Here is a 14,910-nt window from a genome sequence, read left to right as displayed (position 1 = left end):
TCAGCAGACTGTCCAACTTTTTTTTTTTTAATATATTTTTTAAATTGATTTTTTACAGAGAGGAAGGGAGAGAGAGAGAGAGCTAGAAATGTCAATGAGAGAGAAACATCGACCAGCTGCCTCTTGCACACCCCCTACTGGGGATGTGCCCACAACCAATATACATGCCCTTGACCGGAATCGAACCTGGGACCTTTTATCCACAGACCGATGCTCTACCGCTGAGCCAAACCGGCTTCGGCTCAACTTGATGGGGAACACTTCTGCAGACCAGGAACCTGCCCTCTTCTTCCCAGAACAAGTTTCCTTGCTCTTTCACCTTTGATGTAGAGTGCTCCAACTTGCAGTTGTGTGGGCTCCTCATTCTTTGTGGTGGGGAAGGGACAGAGCTACCAGAAGCTGTGTGTGTATGAAGACACACAGATGTTATTTTATCTCTGATTTCTACTGACAGCACTGAAGGATTAAAGATGAGTGATCTGTACCTGCAGGACTAGAGTGTCACTCAAACATTTGGGTGTAGACACTGCTCCTGCCAGAGAATGTCATGGTGCCACTGACCACTTTTTGAGCAATGTATTACTCAACATGTTGCTCACCGCTGCCAGAATTGGACAACGTTTAGGTAGTGGAATACCCAGAAGAGAAGTGGCCACTTTCAAATGCAAAAGCAAAAAAAATAAATAAATAAAGCTCTCTGCTTCCCTGTGAACACAGACTCTATCCCTTCAGAAAAATGTACAAAGGCAGGGCAAGGAACAGGATGCAGTTCAATATTCTGGTTGTAACAAACTCTATTGCAGGGGCCACTGAGGACTGTTCAGCTGAAGAGAGTGGGTCAGAGCCTTTTGAGAATTGGTTGTGGGGCTCCAACTTTTCTTGTAGGTTGCACATCAGGAAATGACAAATCACAGAAGTAGAGGTAAACTAAAATACCACCAGGTGACTGGGATTGTCACACCTGGTTAAGCATGCCCCCGCCTGCTGTGTTTAGAGAAACTGCAGTACAAACAATTAAAGAATGTTTACAGAATCTAAGCCCATATTTTAGATATCACCCCAGGATCAGAGTCAAACTGAGACCCAGAGGAACTGGGTAACTCAAGAATCTTTATTAATCTCTGAAACCCCAGGCAAAAGTTCTAAGTTCTGAAAGCTGAATCATGGACTGTGTGTGAGGTATACTCCCCAAGAACATATGAGTTGGTAATAAGTGGCATGATGTTACCAGTTAGTGGTTGCTAAATCAAAAGAGGGACATACTATTCAAATGAACTGTCCAAGAAAGAGAAGACAAATAGACATTGGACACACAGTCCAAGGAGATCAAATGATGGTTTGAAGCAGGAAGTGGAAAGCAGTTTAAGTAAGTCCTGGGCATGAGTAGTAAATACATTTTCTTTACTTTAGGGGTCTCTTATATAAGAGAATCAAGTAGAGGGAAATGCTAGCAAACTATTTTCTTACCTTTTTGTTCCTTGTTTTTTAAACTTAATTTTTATAATTTTATAATGTATTTTAATAATGAAAATGTAAATTTGATCAACAAATTTTTATAATATTAATAAAGTTCCATTTTGCTTCTAACATTTGGTAATTCAGACTAATTACACAGTACTGCTATTCTGTTGGGGCAGTTCTTGAACCATAAGGAGTGTTTGACATTCTAAAACTATCAAAAACCATGTAAAGCATGACTCTCAATAAATAAAATGACTATCTTAATATAAGCTTTCATAGTTATTCTCTGGAATGGATTCTCTTAAATTCAATTATTCATATACTCAGTCTCAAAGCCCTTCCTTATAAACTGCAATCATATCACTTTTCTCCAAAATGATGTTTCTGATGCTGAATGAGGTTTGCAGTCTGGTTGAACGCTTTCCCACATTTATTACATTTATAGGGTTTCTCTCCTGTGTGAATCCTCTGATGTTGAGTAAGGTGTGTACTTCGGATAAAGGATTTCCCACAGATTTTACATTTGTAAGGTTTTTCCCTAGTATGAATTCTCTTATGTTGAGTAAGAGCTGAATGGTCACTGAAGGCTTTCTCACATATATTACATGTATATGGTTTTTCCCCGGTATGAATTCTCTGATGTTGAGCAAGGGCAGATTGGTCCCTAAAGGCTTTCTCACACAAACCACATCTGTAAGGCTTTTCTCCAGTATGAATTTTCCGATGTCGAGCAAAGGATGAATTGTCTCTGAAAGCTTTCCCACATTCATTACACTTATAAGGTTTCTCTCCAGTATGAATTCTCTGATGTTCAGTAAGGGAAGAGTTCACCCTGAAGGCCTTTCCACATTCATTACATTCAAAGGGCTTCTCTCCAGTGTGAATTCTCTGATGCTGAAGAAAACTTGTACTCTGGTTAAAGGCTTTCCCACATTCATTGCATTTATAGGGTTTCTCTCCACTATGAATATTCTGATGTTTGGTAAGATGTGCCTTGCACACAAAGGCTTTGTCACATATATCACATTTAAAAGGTTTCTCTCCTGTATGTATTCTATGATGGTGGGCTAGGTGTATGTTTCGGATAAAAGCTTTTCCACATAAGTTGCATTCAAAAGGTTTCTCTCCAGTGTGAATTTTCTGATGATAAGTAAGTGAGGAGCTCACTGAGAAGGCCTTGCCACATTCCTTACATTCATATGGTTTCTCACCAGTGTGAATTCTTTGGTGATGGATAAGGTGTGTACTCTGGTGAAAGGCTTTCCCACATTCTCTACATTTATACCGTTTCTCTTTAATGAGAGTTTTTGGTTTTGAGTTAAGTTTTTCAGTATGAATTTTCTGATGTTTATTAAGAGTTGAACTCTTAGTGAAAACTTTCCCACACTCACTACACTCAAAGGCTTTTTTGCTAGATTGAAATCCCTCACTTTGAACAAGAGATGTGTTCATAATGCAGTGTTTCCCAGATCCATCACATTCCTGGTCACTACCCATAGATGAGATTTTCTGGTGAGTAAGTACCATTTTCTGCAACTTTATCTCCTGGACTCCATGCTGCCATTCCAATAGGCTATCATATTTCCAATTACTATTGCTAGTGAATCTTTCCTTTATCATCCAATAATCCAATTCTTCTTCAGGAATATCTGCTTTGAGAGTAGATTTCTTATTCACAGGAATAGTCATCCAGTCTGAAAGTCAAAAATAAAAATGTTTGTTTTATCCTAGTGAAACGTCTAGTTGGGGTAAGATGATGAGACTGTTTATAATGCTAATAAAAAAGGTTGCAGTTTTGAAGATTTCCTGAAGAAAGGAAAGAGGAGGCGAGGTGAACAGAGGACAAAGCAGAAAGGGGTTGATCTAATGTATAATGCATTAAGCAGGAGACCTTGGGAGCTTGAGTTCCAAAATCAGGCCTGGGTTTGGACCTTGAGTATAACAGTTATTTTATTTGTGATTATAGAGAAGTTACCAGACTTTCTGAGCCACAGAAAAACCGGTACAGATCACACTATGCCAACAGGTAAGAATAAATATACCTTGTTTATTTTACTGATATGGTCTTTAAATTGATCCAGATGTAACCTTAAGAAACCATTGAAACTAGATACAACATTAAGCAGGAAAAAATCAACTCCAGAGGAATTACTAAAATCAATATTTAATGTTTTATATACTCATTTTAGCATTGAGATGGATAATAAAAATGCTCTGATTAAGGCTGTGTGAAGGACCTCCTACTACTGGTGAGGAAGCAATGTCTTCAAATTTATATGAATAATGTAACACCTATTTGAAAACCAGGAACAAATCTGCAAATCTGCCAGAATATACCCACTACATCTCTAAACATAAGGTCCTGAATCTAGGGAAGGGGGAATACTAGTCACTAGAAAGGAAATCTGCTACTGGGATAGGAGCCATGGTCTCATGAATTATCTGACAAATTCCTCTCCAAATACAAACTTCACAATTAACAACTGTCTCACTTGCTTTCATTCATGGGTTCCTTGGTATTTATAAGTAGAGTTATGAATGGCATATTAGTTTTGCATATGTATTTATGAATATCTGCCTTCATGTTAAGTTTATTTAAAACTCTCTGTTAAGATATGCAATAATGAAAGACTAGCTACTAAACACACATGATGCAGATTACTGGAAAGTGCTATCAAGAGCAAGCTTCCCTCGTTACTTCCCCCCCACTCCCCACTCAATCCAGAAAATCTACAAAGAGCTATAATAAATAAAGAAAGAAAGAAATACATAAACTCTTTGAAACTTATCTGAAAAATAAAGTTAAATAGATGCACTTTATGGTTAAATCCACTGAGCTCAGAATAATGTATCCTTTCTCAAAATAAAGAATGGTCAAAGTTAAACACCAATATTGTCAAATTTCAAAATCTTTTTTCCCCATTTTTTTTGTTAAGGTATTATATATGTACTTATCTTACCATTGGCCCCACTCACCTACTCCTATATGTGCCCTCACCCCCCAGTGTTTTTCGTCTATTGGTTATGCTTATATGCATGCATACAAGTCCTTCGGTTGATCTCTTATCTCCCCCACCTCTCCCTAACCTTCCCTCTGTAATTTGACAGTCTGTTTGATGCTTTGTCTCTATATCTATCTTTTTATTCATCAGTTTATAATGTTCTTTATAAAATCTTTTTTTTTAAATATATTTTTACTGATTTCAGAAAGGAAGAGGAGAAGGAGAAACAGAAACATCAATGATGAGCGGGAATCATTGACTGGCTGCCTCCTGAACGCCCCCTACTGGAGATCGAGCCTGCAACCCAGGCATGTGCCTTTGGCCGGGAATCAAACCTGGGACCCTTCATTCCACAGGCCAATCCTCTATCCACTGAGCCAAACCAGCTAGGGTCAAATTTCAAAATTTTAAGAAGTGACTTTCACCTCCAGATCTGATAGAGTAACCTGGGACAGACCAATATTCCTTAGAAAACTACTACACAATCTGAAGTGAAAATAAAAAAATTATGTCTAAAGGCATAATATGTCACTTGAGGCCAACTTGACAGTCTAATTTAGGGGAGAGAAGGGAAATACAGAGATGTGATCCCAAAACTTAGTGGTTTTTAATCTCACCGAATGTGTTGAATTCTTATGCTTCTCAGGGCAAGAGACTAAAGTTAAACAAGATTCAGAATTTTCTACAGTCTTACAGTACTGTGAAACCAAAAATTGGAGTTCAGGAACTTCAAAGGAAGGGAGGAAAGGCATAGTTAACATCTGAGGCTCTCATTTGGGACTGAAACATTTGCATTGCGGGGATACCAGAAGGAAAAAAAGAAATGGAAAATTTATTTAAAGAAACAATAGCTGAAGACTTTCCCAATGTGGGAAAGGAAATGTATATCCAGAAAGCACAAAGTTCCAAACATGATGAACTCAAAAAGACAAACACCACAGCCTAGTATAATTACAATTGCAAAAGTTAGAGACTTTGAAGGAAGCAAAAGGAAAGCATCAAGTTACACACAAAGGAAACATCATAAGGCTGAGAGCTGATTTATCAGCAGCAACTTTACAGGCCAGAAGTGGCAGGACATCTTTAAGTGCTGAAAGAAAGGAACCTACAACCTAGAATACTATATCCAGCAAGATTATCATTCAGAATTGAAGGACAGATAGAGTTTCCCGGACAAGCAAAAACTAAAGTTCATCACCATGAAACCAGCTTTATAGGAAATGTTAAAGAGTCTTCTTAAAGCAGAAAAGGAAAGGCCATAACCAGAAATAAGAAAATAAGAGAAAGGATAAAAATCTCACAGTAAAGCCAAATATTTAATAAATACAGTGAATCAGATACTTATGAGATCATTGTTCTAACTTCTAAGCTACAGAGTCTTAGCTGTGTGTCAGATATTTAAAAAGCTACTATGACAGTCAAAAGAAAAAGTATCAAACTCAACTCAAACCACAATAAGTAGTTACGAGATATACCATACAAAAAAAAAAAAAAAAAACTAATACATGGCATCAATAACATAAAGCAAGAAGGCAGTTAAACTATAATCCTCATAGAATATATTTGAACTTAAATGCCTATCAGTTTAGAACAGACTGCCATATATATATATATATATATATATATATATATATATATATAGAGAGAGAGAGAGAGAGAGAGAGAGAGAGAGATAGATAGATAGATAGATAGATAGATAGATATAGATATAGGTATAGATATAGATATAGATATAGATATAGATATAGATATAGATATAGATATAGATATAGATATAGATATACATAAACCTCATGGTAGCCACAAACCAAAAAACTACAAAAGATATACAAAGAAGAGAAAAAAGCCCACTAAACAAAACCAGCAAACCACAAAGGAAGAGATCAAGAGAAAAGGAAAGGAACAGGAAAATAATAAAAACAATCAAAAACAATTAACAAAATGACAATGAGTACATATTTATCAATAATTTCTTTAAATGACAGTGAATTAATTGCTCGTATAAAAAGACATAGGGTGAGCCCTGGTCAGTTTGGCTCAGTGGGTAGAGGTTCAGCCCATGAACTGAAGGGTCGCAAGTTCGATTCCCAGTCAAGAGTGCATATCTCAACTGCAAGCTCAATCCCCAGCCCTGGTGGGGCACCTGTGGGAGGCAATCAATCGATATGTCTCTCTCGTGTCAATGTTTCTCTCTCTTTCTCTTTCTCTCTCCAAATTCCCCTCCACTCTCTCTAAAAATGCCAATGGAAAAAATACCGTATCCTTGGGTAAGGATATTTTAAAAAGACAAAGAGAGGCATTAAAAAAAAAAAAAAAATACCTCATCTATATGCTGTGTACAAGAGATTCACTTAAAATCAAGACAGCCAGTCAGTGTTGCTCAGTGGTTGAGAATTGACCTATGAACCAGGAAGTCACCGTTTGCTTCCCAGTCAGGACACATGCCCCGGTTGTGGACTCAATCCCTGGTGGGGGACATGCAGAAGGCAGCCAATCAATGATTCTCTCTCATCATTGATGGCTCTAATTCTTTTTACCTCTCCCATCCTCTCTGAAATCAATAAAAATATTTTCTTTAAAGATCAAAAGTGCCGAAACCGGTTTGGCTTAGTGGATAGAACGTAGGCCTGCGGACTGAAAGGTCCCAGGTTTGATTCCGGTCAAGGGCATGTACCTTGGTTGCAGGCACATCCCCAGTAGGGGGTGTGCAAGAGGCAGCTGATCAATGATTCTCTCTTATCAATGTTTCTAACTCTCTGTCCCTCTCTCTTCCTCTCTGTGAAAAATCAATAAAATATATATATTTTTAAAATAATAATAAATAAATAAGATCAAAAGACACACACAGAATGAAAGTGAAAGGATGGAAAAAGACATTCCATGCAAATAGAAATAAAATAAAAACTGGTTTAGCAAGACTCATATCAAACAAAATAGATTTTATTTGTTTTTGTTTTGTTTTTTAATATATTTTGATTTTACACAAAGAGGAATTGAGAGGGATAGAGAGTTAGAAACGTCAATGAGAGAAAAACATCGACCAGCTGCCTCTTGCACACCCCCACTGGGGATGTGCCCACAACCAAGTTACAAGCCTTTGACCAGAATTGAACCCAGGACCATTCAGTCCACAGGCCGACGCTCTATCCACTGAGCCAAACAGGTTTGGGCAAACAAAATAGACTTTAAAACACAATATTTTTTAAAAGACAAAGAAGGATATGACATAATTATAAAGGGGTCAATCCAAGAAGAGGCTATAATAATCATAAGCATCTATGTACCCAACATAGGAGCACTGAAGTATAAAAAGCAATTATTAATGAATATAAAAGGAGAAAACCACAGTAATATAATAAAAATAGGGGATTTTTTTCTTTTTAAAAAATATTTAACAAATAATACTTTTTAAATTTAAATTCCTATTGTTTAAAATATTACATAAGTCTCCTTTTTCCCCCCATTGATCTCTCCCCAGCCACCCCAACACCCCGCACATGCCCTCCCCCTCTTCCCCCAGTCTGTGTCCATTGGTTAGACTCATATGCATGCATACAAGTCCTTTGGTTGACCTCTTACCGCCTCACAGGTTGGACAGTCTATTCGATGCTTTTATGACTCTGGTCCTGTTTTTGTTTATCAGTTTATATTGTTCATTATATTCCACAAATAAGTGAGATCATGTGGTATTTATCTTTCTCTGACTGGCTTATTTTGCTTAGCATAATGCTCTTCTGTTCCATCCATGCTATTGCAAATAGTGAGAATTCCTTCTTTTTTACCACAGCATAGTATTCCATTGTGTAGATGTACCACAGTTTTCTAATCCACTCATTTGTTGATGGGCACTTGGGCTATTTCCAAATCTTAGCTATTTTAAATTGTGCTACTATAAACATAGGGGTGCATAAATCCTTTCTGATTGATATTTCTGATTTCTTGGGATATAATCCTAAAAGTGGGATTACTGGGTCAAAATGGAGTACCATTTTTAATTTTTTTAGGAAATGCCATACTATTTTTCACAGTGGCTGCACTAGTCTGCATTCCCACCATCAGTGTAAGAGGGTTTCTTTTTCTCCACAACCTCTCCAGCACTACTTATTTTATTTTTTTTATTAATCCTCACCCAAGGATATTTTTCCATTGCTTTTTTAGAGAGAGTGGCAGTGAGAGGGCTAGACAGAGAGAGAGAGAAACAGTAATGTGAGAGACACATCAGTTGGTTGCCTCCACACGCACCCCAACCACAGTCAGAGATCGAGCCTGCAACTGAGGTACATGCCCTTGACTGGAATTGAACCCAGGACCCTTTAGTCCACAGGCGCTCTATCCACTGAGTCAAACTGATTAGGGCAGCGTTTTTCAACCGCTGTTCCGCGGCACACTAGTGTGCCGCAAGATGTTGCCTGGTGTGCCGTAGGTGCAGACAAGACAAGAATTTTATAATTTTTCACTATTTTGTTTACTTAATATTTCATAATAAAGTAATTATAAAATACTTTCTTTGTGTTTATTTGATTCCTATTCAAGAGAATTACTTTATATATAGTCAATATAGGCACAGAGTTAAATTTTTTAACATTTTCTAATGGTGGTGTGCCTCGTGATTTTTTTCATGAAACAAGTGTGCCTTTGCCCAAAAAAGGTTGAAAAACACTGGATTAGGGCAAAAGTAGGATATTTTAACATGCTACTGACATCAATGGGTAGATCAATCATCTAGACAGAAAATTAATAAGGAAATAATGGCCTTAAATGTTATGTAAGATCAGATTCACCTAACTTAGTATATTCCAGAGTATTTCATCCAAAAACTGCAAAATACATATTGTTTTCAAGTACACATAGAACATTCTCCAGAACAGATCACATATCACAAAACAAGCTTCAATAAATTCAAGAAGATTGAAATCATATCAAGCATCTTTTCTGACCACAGTAGCATGAAAACTAGAAATCAACAACTACGGGAAAGGGGGGAGGGGAAGGAAGAGGGGGAAAAAGAAAAACCGAAAAAAAAATACAAATATGTAGAGATTAAACAATTTGCCACTCAACAACCAATGGATCAAAAAGGAAATCAAACTGTAAGTAAAAACCTATCTTGAAACAAATGAAAATACAACTATTTGAAATATATGGAAGGCAGCAAAAGCACTTTAAAGAGGGAAATTCATAGCAATACAGGCTATGAACTTAAGAAACAGAAAAAATCCCAAGTAAACAATCTACCTGTACACCTAAAGGAACTAAGAAAAGAGCAAACAAAACCTAAAGAAAACAAAAGGAAGGAAGTAGTTAAGATCAAAATGGAGATAAAAATAGAAATAAAACAATGGAAAAGATAAATAAAACTAAGGACTGGTTCTTCAAAAAGATAAAGTAGAAAAACCTTTAGCAAAACTCATCAAGGACCAAAAAAGATGCCAAATCATAAATGAAAAAGAAGTTACATCTGACACCACAGAAATACAAAGAATTATTAAAGAATATTATGAAGGGGTCAATTCAAGAAGAGGATATAATAATCATAAGTACCTATGCACCCAACATAGGAGTACTGAACTATACAAAGCAATTACATGTCAATAAGTTCAGCAACCTGGAAAAAATGTTATGGTAAATTTCTGTAAGTATCTAACTTTCCAAGACTGAGCCAGACAGAAATACATATCTAAACAGACGTATTACTATCATTGAAAATGAAATGGTAATCAAAAAATTCCCAACAGCCGAAACAGGTTGGCTCAGTGGATAGAGCGTCGGCCTGAGGACTGAAAGGTTCCAGGTTCGATTCTGGTCAAGGGCATGTATTTTGGTTGCAGGCACATCCCCAGTAGGGGGTGTGAAAGAGACAGCTGGTAGATGATTCTCTCTCATCGATGTTTCTAAATCTCTATCCCTCTCTCTTCCTCTGTAAAAAATCAATATAATATTTTTTTTTTAATCCCAACAAATAAAAGTCCAGAGCCAGACAGCTTCACAGTTGAATTCTACATAACATTCAAAGATGAAATAATATCTACTCAAAACTATTTCAAAAAATTAAATAGGAATAAATGCTTCTAAACATTTCCAAGATACCAAAATCAGACAATGATATTACAAAAAAATAGGAAATTAAAGGCCAATATCCTTAAGGAATATAGATGCAAAAATTCTCAACAGAATATTAGCAAACTGGATTCAACAATATATTAAAAAAAATTATGTACCATAACCAAATGGGTTTCATCCCAGAGATGCAATGGTTCAACATCCATAAATCAATCAATGTGGTATATCACATTAACAAAATAAAGGATAAAAACCATATGAACATCTGAATAGGTGCAGAAAAGCATTTGACAAAATTCAAAATCCATTTATGATTAAAAACTATTTAAAAAGTGGATATAAAAAAATTAAATCAAAATGATAAAGGCTACATATGACAAACCCAGAGCTAGCATCACACTCAATTGCGAAAAGTTAAAAGTTTTTTCTCTAAGATCAGGAACAAGACAAGGATCCCCACTTTCATCACTATTCAGTATAGTATATAACTCTACACATCCACAAGTAACACACTCAAGGACCAGACTCAGTGACCACCAAAGCCCCACTGAAGCAAGTCCTGCTCCATAAGGGTGTGTCCTGCATAGCAGCAGCTCTTCCACTTTAGTTGCAGCTAGTCTTCAGCCAATTGGTCAGGAGGTCAATTCCTCCCAGTGACACCAATAGCAATGAAGGCTCGACTACAACAAGACTGTGCACACAGCCCACACGGGGGTGCATCTAGAAGGCCCAGCTCAGGTGACTGGGGAGGCTGAGCCATTGGGTTCTACAGAACACCTACTACACAAGGCCACTCTACTAAGTCCGGGAGACATAGGAGTTCTACCTAATACATAGAAACAAACACAGGGAAGCAGCCAAAATGCTGAAACAAAGAAATATGTCACAAATGAAAGAAATGGAAGCAAGCAAATGACTGGATATAGAGTTCTGAGAATCAAATGAACACCTTGGAATACGAAGAAGCAAAAAACACCCAATCAGAATAGCAAAAAGAAAAACGAATAAAAAAAATATGAAGATAGTGTAAGGAGCCTCTGGGGCAACTTCAAGTAAGTGTACCAATATTCACATTATGAGGATACCAGAAAAAGAAGAGAGCAAGATATTGAAAACCTATTTGAAGAAATCATGACAGAAAACTCCCCCTCTTTGGTGAAGGAAATAGACTTATAAGTCCAGGAAGTACAAAGAGTCCCAAACAAGAGGAACCCAAAAAGACCCATATCAAGATACATCATAATTCAAATGCCAAGAGTTACAGACAAAGAGAGAATCTTAAAGCAGCTAGAGAAAAGTAGTTAATTACCTATAAGGGAGCACCCATACAACTGTCAGCTGATTTCTTAACAGAAACTTTGCAGGTCAGAAGGGAGTGGCAAGAAATATTCAAGGTGATGAATAACAAGAACTAAAACCAAGATTCCTCGCCGGGACCAGTTTGGCTCAATGGATAGAGCGTTGGCTTGGGGACTGAGAGGTCCTGGATTCGATTCAGGTCAAGGGCATGTACCTTGGTTGTAAGCACATCCCCAGTAGGAGGTGTGCAGGAGGCATTTTGGCAAGAATGTGAAGTAACAGGAACTTACATCAACTGTTAGTATAATATGGAACTCTGGGAAAATCTAGTACAGTTGAAGCAGCATATGCTCTTATATCCAGTATTTGTACCTGAACACAAGAAAACTCCAGGGAGTATGCACAAGCATATTCGGGTCAGCCCTATTAAAAACAACAAAAAGTCTTGAAACAACATGGTCTCAGGTCTATCAACAAGAGAAAGGATAAATTAAGGGATAGTCCTTGAAGGAATATCAAAATGCAATTTAAAAATATCTAGAGCTACACATCACAATAAGGATTTAAAAATGGAAGTTGTGGAAAGATATCTATAGTATAACACATATATATCAAGCTTACAGCAATAGCGTTGGTCCAAACTATGGATAAATGTGGTAAAACCATGAAGAGTAGCACAGAGTTGCTTAGGAAGAATTCAAGCTAGTGGCTCTCTAGCATGAAAGGAGGAAGGTGTGAAGAGGGGGTGCACACTGGGCTTCACATATGCCTCCATGTTCTGTTTTCTTAAGCTGGACAGTGAAGTATGGGTGTTATTTCTTAGTTCTTCAAAATGTCCAAAAAGATATTACACATCCTCTTTTGTAACTATATATACAGTATTCAAAATATATTTATTTTAAGGTAAACAAAGCAAATGATAATGTTAAGTGCAGAAATAAAATATCTGGCTCGTGTGGCTCAGTTGGTTGGGCATTGTCCTATGCACTGAAAGGTTGCCAGTTCAATTCATAGCCAGGGCACCAGCCCAGTTTTCAGGCTCAATCCACAGTAGGAGGCATGCAAGAAGTAGCCCGATCAATATTTCACTCTTGCATCAATGTCTCTCTCTCTCTCCCTCTCCCTTCCTCTCTCTCTAAAAATAAACATAAGTATATAAATTTTAAAATTACTTGTCAGAGAAATAAGAGCTGGCTCTCTAAAAAAAAAAAATTCCCAACAAATTTAAGAGAAAAAATATGCAAGTAAAATTGGAAATTAGAAAGATGACATAATATACAAATGTTAAAATTACAGATACATGCCATACATAATTGTAAATGAATACATTTTATAGCTCAAAAAAGACTAATTTAAAGCTAAAGGGTAAGATGTACAGTTCATATAACAAAAAGAAAGTTAAACCAATTAATAAATAATAAATGTAAAAAGTTATTAGTGAACCACTCAAAATAAGAGATCAAGATGTTTTCTGAGTAAACCATTTCTGTGTAACTAAAGATACTTTGGAGAAGCAGGGGAAATGACAGTTTTTGGGTCAGATGAGTTTCATGTTAGCTTCACCCTAATCCTGACTTGCCATGTCATACTAACATTAAATCCATCCAAATTAATTAACCATGCTGAGATTCCGTTTTCTATAAACTGGTGTTAATCATACTTGCCTCACAGGCTGTCATTATCTAACATACATCCCCAGAAGCTGCCCAGTAATGGTGACCTGCCACAGGGACTCATTCAGCTTTCTCCTCCTTCTAACTCCAATACCTCATGGCTCAGAGAAGAGAAAAAGAAGGAAAGCTATTCATCAGGACTTTTTCTTGTTCTGATTACAAATAAGTGTCTATTCTAAACCAAGAGTAATTGGTACAACAATGGAAAAGGTCTATATCAGTAGGCGGCAAACCACAGCTCGTGCGTGAGCCACATGCGGCTCTTTGGCCCCTTGAGTGTGGCTCTTCCACAAAATACCACGGCCTGGGTGAGTCTATTTTGAAGAAGTGGCGTTAGAAGAAGTTTAAGTTTAAAAAATTTGGCTCTCAAAAGAAATTTCAATCGTTGTGCTATTGATTTTTGGCTCTGTTGACTAATGATTTTGCCAATCACTGGTCTAGACCCAGTCACTTATAAATTAGAGATAATACCTATTACCATTGTTCTATATGATTTTTGAAGTCCTAGCTAGTTTTTAAAAAACTAGAGGCCTGATGCACAAAATTTGTGCAAAAGTCTCGGCCCTCACAGCCATAGCAGTTTGCCTCGGCCCTCCCAGTCCCAGCTTCATCCGGAAGGACACCTGGAAGGTTGTTCGACTGTCCACTCTATTAGCATATTATGCTTTATTATTATAGATGAAACAGCAATAAGGAAAAAAACAAAAACTAGCCGAAGCCGTTTGGCTCAGTGAATAGAGCATTGGCCTGCGGACTGAAAGGTTCCAGGTTTGATTCCGGTCAAGGGCATGTACATTGGTTGCGGGCACATCCCCGGTAGGGGGTGTGCAAGAGGCAGCTGGTCGATGTTTCTCTCTCATCGACGTTTCTAGCTCTCTATCCCTCTCCCTTCCTCTCTGTAAAAAATCAATAAAATATTTTTTTTAAAAAAAAACTAAAAATGAATCCAATGAATATTTTACGAATAAGAGAGTGACCAGCCGAGGCCAGTTTGGCTCAGTGGATAGAGCGTCGGTCTGCGGACTGAAGGGTCCCGGGTTTGATTCTGGTCAAGGATATGTATATTGGTTGTGGGCACATCCCCAGTGGGGGTGTACAGGAGGCAGCTGGTCAATGTTTCTCTCATCGATGTTTCTGGCTCTCTATCCCTCTCCCTTCCTCTCTGTAAAAAAATAAATAAAATATATTTTAAATAAATAAATAAATAAATAAAATAAGAGAGTGACCAGAAGGGGATAAATACATTTGGAAATGACAACCATATCTTTATATTAGCAATTTCTGGTTAAAACAGCAAAAGAGAAGGTGGTACTCTTCAAAAATAAAAATATAACCCTATTAGAAATGGGGGAAACTACTATAAATCTTTATTGGGAAATATAAAATAAGACTTCTTTCCATGTCTGACTGGCTAA

At 37.1% G+C, this 14,910-nt stretch overlaps 1 protein-coding gene across 10 annotated transcripts in view; it reads right to left on the bottom strand.

Moving 5' to 3' along the window:
* Positions 1-1,378: 1,378 nt before the first annotated feature.
* LOC311623222 (uncharacterized protein) overlaps positions 1,379-14,910 on the bottom strand; it is a 54,164-nt gene continuing 40,632 nt past the window's right edge. For all 10 annotated transcript variants that reach the window (XM_084885174.1, XM_084885172.1, XM_084885175.1 and 7 more), the window contains one exon: positions 1,379-3,155. In XM_084885174.1, the coding sequence (XP_084741300.1) occupies positions 1,822-3,155 (1,334 nt within the window). In that variant the 3' untranslated portion in view covers positions 1,379-1,821. The remainder of the gene's footprint in view (positions 3,156-14,910) is intronic.

The sequence above is a fragment of the Pipistrellus hanaki genome (assembly GCF_964339955.1).
Source record: "Pipistrellus hanaki genome assembly, chromosome: 5".
NCBI classification, from domain to species: domain Eukaryota; kingdom Metazoa; phylum Chordata; class Mammalia; order Chiroptera; family Vespertilionidae; genus Pipistrellus; species Pipistrellus hanaki.
The sequence above is the reverse complement of the archived record's forward strand: the minus strand, read 5'-3'. Positions and strand labels throughout refer to the sequence as shown.